This window comes from Aethalodelphis obliquidens, unplaced genomic scaffold, assembly GCF_003676395.1.
Source record: "Aethalodelphis obliquidens isolate GAN/ISIS:26980383/991018 unplaced genomic scaffold, ASM367639v1 scaffold468, whole genome shotgun sequence".
Taxonomy (NCBI): Eukaryota; Metazoa; Chordata; class Mammalia; order Artiodactyla; family Delphinidae; genus Aethalodelphis; species Aethalodelphis obliquidens.
Window position 1 is genome coordinate 1 of NW_020838382.1, and position 6,571 is coordinate 6,571.

General features: G+C 41.5%; 1 protein-coding gene and 1 long non-coding RNA gene across 3 annotated transcripts; both read right to left on the bottom strand.

The window, feature by feature from the left end:
* Nucleotides 1-20: 20 nt before the first annotated feature.
* LOC113616767 (receptor-interacting serine/threonine-protein kinase 2-like) lies at nt 21-5,287 on the bottom strand. 2 transcript variants are annotated; one of them, XM_027100140.1, is made up of 2 exons: nt 5,083-5,287; nt 21-383 (listed from the first exon to the last, which is right to left on the bottom strand). In XM_027100140.1, the coding sequence occupies exons 1-2, from the start codon at nt 5,253-5,255 to the stop codon at nt 200-202; spliced, it is 357 nt and encodes a 118-aa protein (XP_026955941.1). In that variant the 5' UTR covers nt 5,256-5,287; the 3' UTR covers nt 21-199. The 2 variants fall into 2 exon arrangements, 1 of the variants encoding a protein (XP_026955941.1); XR_003431411.1 differs by lacking the exon at nt 5,083-5,287 and adding an exon at nt 1,534-1,648 and having other exon boundaries at nt 282-383.
* Nucleotides 640-3,303, bottom strand: LOC113616768 (uncharacterized). Its single transcript, XR_003431412.1, has 2 exons — nt 3,227-3,303; nt 640-1,657 (listed from the first exon to the last, which is right to left on the bottom strand). It is a non-coding gene; the product is annotated as an uncharacterized LOC113616768 (long non-coding RNA).
* Nucleotides 5,288-6,571: the final 1,284 nt, after the last annotated feature.

Consider the following 6,571-nt stretch of genomic DNA (forward strand, 5'->3'; position numbering starts at 1 on the left):
GCACGAACCCATGTCCCCTGCATCCGCAGGCGGACTCTCAACCACTGAGCCACCGGGGAAGCCCCACAGTATTTTTAACAACACAAAAGAAGCCATAAATGGTGAAGTTTTTCATTATTCTTATTTTGATTCATCTATATATCCCCAAATAATCTGATCATTTGTAAAACGAAAGTACTATATAGGTTGAATAACAGAATTATAACGACTGAAAATGTATAATACTTACCCTGTGTAGGAGTTCATTTAATGACCCATTTGGCATGTATTCAGTAACTATTCCCAAAAATTCAGGCTCATTGCAAATTCCCAAAATTGGAAGAATGTAACTAAATCTAGCTTTGTGTAAAATTTCAGCTTCTCTTAAGACATCATTTCTTTCACTAAAGAAAGAAAATGTATAATTATTTCAAAGTAAGAAAAAATACACAATTATCAAGCCCATAAATATTAGTTAATCCTGGATTTTTTCATTCATTAGCTTTTGACCTCATGTAAATTATGCAGCTTCTCTTAGTTTCTTCGTGTTTAATGTTGGGATAATATCTACCCTATATATTCCATAGGTCTGTTTAGAGACCAAAATACCTGTATAAGCCACTGACAGAAAAAAGTGCTACATACAGATTATTATTGTACTCTTCTCAGGAAAGGGAAAGAATACCATGTTTAAGTTTATAAAGTCTATATTAGAATGATAGGTGCTTGAACTAATTACATTAAGTTTATGTTGTATTAAAATGATCACATTTGATTAGACTATTATATTAAATTTTATGGTTGCATACCATGTAAAAATTTTCTAAATATCCTGAATATTAAAACACTTAAGTGTTGTAGATTTTAATGACTAGATGATAATAGTTGCATAAGGGTCAATAATGCTTAGAAATTATATACTGGAACACAGGAAAAGGACACTGAGAACAGGTAAATGCTTAGAATGGATCCCTGGGCTAACTCTGGATCCCAGGTTCATTTGATTTTTCATTCATAAAACAAATAAATATTGAACATTTATTATGAATAAAGAACTGTGCTCAGCATTATGGAGACTAGTAAGTTTAAAAAAACCAAAAAACAAAACACATAGTCTGTGACCTCAAACTGTCCAGAAATCTTTTTAAGAAAAATAAGTACTCACTGTGGTCTTGATTTACACTTCTCCAATGATTAGTGATGTTGAGCACCTTTTCATATACCTATTGGTCATTTGTATGTCTTTCGATGTGTTAATTATATTGATATTGGTAATTATTCCATGATGATGTATATGTATAGCAAATAATCATGTTTTGCACTTTAAATATATACGATTATATTTGTCAATTATTCCTCAATAAAGTTAAAAAATAAGAAAAGCAAATAAAAAAAGAAAACCAAATACTTAAAATATAAGGCAGAATATGATAAGCGCCATCAAAAACAAGTAAATAAGCAAGCAAATAAATAAATAAATATAGGGAGCTCAGAGAACTAGTAAATCTGGGCTAGGGAGTTGCTACAGCCTTTAGAGAGAGATGTCAACAGTACCTTAAGGATGGATAGAATTTCAACCACTGGAAAAAGGGCATCCAAGATATGTGGTCCCTCTCCAAGATGGGAGAGATTTTGCCTTTCTTTTTCATCTGTGTCTCCCCAGGATCTGGAACAGTACCTGGCACACAGAATTTGTCTAATAGATGTGTATCAAATGAACTCAAGGAAGTTAAAGTACAGGCTATATCTGGAAAATGACAAATTGTTTAATATGAATCAGGATGTGTAACAGCGTGTGTAAAGGGAGTGAAGGTGAATAGGGTAGGGTAGGGCCTCATCTCAGAGCCTTAAAGCCAGGTGAGAGCATTTACACTTGATTTGGTAGTCACTGAGTTGTGACTACAGGTTATTGAGCACAGGAGTGACAGGAGTGGAACAAACTTTTAGGATGATTAATTTGGCAGCAAGGTGTAGGATCAGCAGAAGGAGGTAGAGTTTGAAAGCCAGGTATTAGAAGATTATAATACTAGTTAAGATGTAAAGCAATGAGAGTCTGAAACTATAAAGGTTGCAGTGTAAATAGAAAGAAAAACACTAGCTGAATGGAATACCCAGGCTCTGGTGGCTGACTGATTGACCTGATTGACTAAGGGAGGTATATACATATATATATATGTGTATATGTGTGTGTATATGTATGTGTGTGTACGTGTGTGTGTACATATATATGAAGGGAACTGGATTTGTCACCAATTTTTTCCATGGATGATTTGGTATTGGTAGCAGCAGTAATAGAAAGAGAACTGTCTCTAGGAGAAGCTTATTAGGTAAACAATGATGATTAGTTGGTGTTTAAACCACCCAAGCTCTTGATGAATGGCTGCTGAAATAAGAAAAGCAACAGACATTCCAGACCAGACTATGAAGCCTCCTTTAAAAACAAACAATAAGCAAAATAAAGCAAAAAAATCTTAGTCATCTATGTTTTGAAGAGGTAATATACTTACATGTTTCAAAATTCAAGAATTACAAGAATGCATAAAGAGTTTCTCTTCCTCTCCCTGCTCTTCAGCCACTTAATATCCCAACTGTGAGGCAACCAATTATACCAGTTTGTGAGACCTGCTTTAATTAAATTTATATTTCCTAAGCTGAAACAGGTCTGTATTTGCCTCATGAAATGTAGGTCAACAAGACAGTTATTGAGTAGCACCTTTGCCGGGAAGGTTCCTGGATACTCTGAGAAAGAATTATAGAGAGGGCATGCTAGGGGATATCTTATTGATACTTAATATACTAATTCCTCCTCCCATTAAGAGTATGATGCATTCTTCCTTCTCTTGTGATCCTATGATGTGTTGGCCACTTTACTACAGTTGGTTTCATTATCCCTACTTTATATATGAGAGCACGAAGGCTCACATAAATTAATAATTTCTACTGGTCATGCCAACAATAAGTGGCAGATTTAGAGTCAGATTTGAATTGCAATTGTGGGACTCTAAAGCCTTTGTTTTTTCCACTCACTGCTTAATCAGAGAAGGAAAATTCTTGAAGTCAGATTTCAGGAAGAATGAGTGGGAAAACAGAAAAAGCCAGAACACTTTAAAACTAGGTTTTTATATTAAAAAAATAAAAATGTAAAACAGCTTTTACAGACATATTACCAAAATTACCCATAACAAATTTCAGTTACAAAACAGTTACACTGTTTACACAAGGTATTTGAACAACCTATCAGACTCACCTATTCATGAGGCGTTGGGAGATTGCTGGGGAAGGTCCTCTCATGGGCAGAAGTCAGGTTACAGAGAATAATTCACCAATCACTAAAATAAGAACATGTTACAGCACATAAACTTAGTTTTCTTTTGTGATCTCAAAGAACAATGCAAACATTATCCACACCAGGGCCCAAGAAGTACATGTATCTGTTATTCCCACTTCATTAAGTGAGGACATAAGACACCCTGTGAGTCAACTGCAGAGCCCAGTCCTATGCTCAGACTACATAAATACAGCTAATGTTAACATTCTAGGAAACAAGTGGAAGAAAAAATGTGATGCAGTAATGCCAGAGTGTTGCACTGGTCCTTATGGCGTCTTTGACGGCAGAATTAATTTCCTACCCGATTTAGTGAAGAATTTTAGATGATGAAATTGTTAATGAGCACGAGAGGGAACTCCCTTCATTTCTTGGCCCCAAATGGCACAAAACTTAGATAAATTAAAATCTTGAGAAGCAGCATCCAAAATGGGAGGATCAATCTCCTTTAAAATACCTAAGGAGTCCATCAGTGCTAGATTTCCACATATTTTAATAGTTGATTCTAAAATACATCTACCCTCTCTAATCAACCACCACCCTTCAAAGTTGACTACATACACATAATTTCCCAGTAATTGCTCCACAGAATTCAAGACCCAGGGTAAATATACCCTGTATATCACTAAATCAGGATTATGGTACACAAGAAGCGGGAACAATTTCTAGAGGTGTCTCAAACTTACTGTGAGATCTAGCCCATCCAAGCCTGATAGCAAGAGAGCAAGTAAAAGCCACAGGCAGATGAAAGTCAATACCATTAGCAGGGCTGAAGCTGAGGAATTTATCTGCTGTTGGATACTGACAGCCTCTGGCTAATCAGGCATCTAGCATGATGTATTTTCACTTTAGATATAGGGGGAGGAGAGGAGAATGTTGCAGTCATGGATGTTAACTCACTAAGAATTGAATGCAGGGCCTAGTTAAATTCCTATTGGAAGGAAAATACACAAGACTAGTGACTAGACTCACTGATTAATATATATGGTTGAAAGGTTTTTCTGGAAACAGGAACTAATCTAGCCTTCCCTTGAAATCTGGACATTGCACTAAACTTGGTCCAGGATGGGAGAGACATTCAAAAGTTTTGGTCATTTAACAGCTTTCTGATTTCAGTTTATTGTTAGCAAAAATAATACAAGTTTCCTCTAGAGACAGGCTTCCTTCCCTGTGACGGTAAGAGGAGAAACTAAATTGAGTTTGATATCTAAACTTTCATGCCTACATGTGTAAACCAAAAACAACAAAAAGCCCAAACCAAAACGTCCCAGACTCTACAGCAGTGCTGTTCAATAAAAATATAATGGGAACCACATATACAATTTGAAATTTTCTAATAGCCACTTTAAAAAAAAGTTAATAGCCACCTATGGCTAAGAGCTACCTATTGGGCAGTGCAGCCCAAAAATTCCACTTAAAAAAAAAAAAAAAAAAAAAAGGGAAAAACAAAGCAAACAGAACCCAACTTCAATAAAGAGGACGTTTACAGTTGGGCTGTGATTGCTGATTTTTGGTGTCTGGAGAAAGGAGACCCAGGAGTAAGAAAAAAAGGAGAGGGCAGTGAAAAGAAGCGTGATTGCTGCATCTCCAGAGAAGCCTGCTCTCCCCACCATGTTAGCCCAAGCGTTGAACGGCTGCCTAGAGGTGACGAGGTGTGCGGCCGATCCCAAGTGGTCACCGTCGCTTGGGCTTCAGAGCCCGCTTGCCGGGGGTTAGAGCCAGTGGGGTGGGGAACGCAGATTTCGGGGCTCCGCGGTGGAGCCGCCAGGGCGCCCTACCTGTCGAGCAGCGGGGTGTGAATGTGCAGGTGTTTCACGGCCACCCGAACGCGCCAGTCTGCGTGGCGGGCAGAAGACACGGTGCCGGACGCGCCGCGGCTCAGGTAGCGCAAGTCGGCGAGCTTGTGGTACGAGATGGTGGGCAGGACGCTGCAGATGGCCTCCTCGTTCATGGTAGCGGGTGGCGCGGGCACTCAAGCAGCCGATCGATTCCGGAAGCCCGCCGCTCCCGCGGCGCCGCTCCCGCGGCTCCACCCCCTGCGCGAGCCGGCTCGGCAGGCCCTACAGCCTGCTGGACATGAGGTCACGAGGCCGTCCATTCTCCGCGCAGCCCACGCCAAGCCGCTGCTTATCCGGAGCCGGAGCGGACTCTTCTCTTCTAGAGACTGGTCAACTCTGCGGCGGCGGGGCGCACAGGGGAGGAGCTTCCTCTCTCCAACCTGGCCCTCCCAGGCGCTGCCAGCCACCCGAGCCCGCCTTTCGGAGCTCCTCCCTCCCCAGACTTCTCAGGCGACGTCAGCGGCGGATGCCGAGGCGGGGATGAGGGCCACTGGCCCGCGATCCTCCCAGCAAGGTTCCGGCCTCGGCCTCAGGCCCGAGATCTCCGCCTTGTGGCGACCAGACGACGTGTGCCACACCGGCGGGGCTCGGGCGGGGGCTTCGAAGTAGGGAAGTGAGCCAGGGGCGCTCAATTTGTCTTCTCTCCCCCCAACCCACAAGGTTGGAAAGGTTTTCTTTTGGGGAAATTGCCTCTCCGCAGCTTCACACCCAGTCAGCGGACCCTTCCACCCAGGAGGAATGTCCTCTGGTCCCATCGGCGCGTCTTCCGGGAGTCGCCAAACACCAGACAGAGGTAGCGGGGCGGGTGTGGCAGCTGCCATTTCCTGACTCCGCGCCTGCGCGGAAAGCCCTTTGAGGACGTGCGGTGGTGACTTACTAGGGCTCCGCACTTCTCAGCCCGGTGAGTCAGGTAGGGGGTGTAGATTCACTTGCGTACCTGGACTCCAATCTAACCTCACTTCCAACTACTTCAGTCGTGTGGGGGTGGTTGATAAGCCCTGTCAGAGCTTAATCCTGTCTAAACGTTCAGATGTTTAGTTCCTGTTGAGTGCTTCTCTACTAGGGACGTATTCTTCTCTCTCTTTTTTTTTTTTTCTCTCCTGACGTCCATAATTACAGACAGAGATTGAAAAGTAACCTTGAGAGAGTCCCTCCCTTGATTCCAGGTAAGACTGCAAACATTTCTTTCTTATAGATCTGGGAAGAATGCTGTGTTTAATGCCAACCAAAAAAGACTGCAAAGATCTTTTTACCTTAAACAAACACTTTTCTACACCTGAAATGACTATTTTGCAAAGTGTGGTGCAAATATTATACACAATACCAAGTCCATGCTAGGCATTTAATGAATTCTAAAGCAAAAGTAATAGGGAATGCCTGACTTCAATCAGGGATTTCTGCCTACAGAAAATCAGTGCATCCTGTATTT

Excerpts from the sequence above, each read along its gene's own strand:
- LOC113616767 (XM_027100140.1), bottom strand. The coding sequence starts at position 5,255 with ATGAACGAGGAGGCCATCTGCAGCGTCCTGCCCACCATCTCGTACCAC. Across the intron at positions 384-5,082 it reads CACACCCCGCTGCTCGACAG|TGAAAGAAATGATGTCTTAA; the intron begins GTAGGGCGCCCT and ends TTCTTTCTTTAG.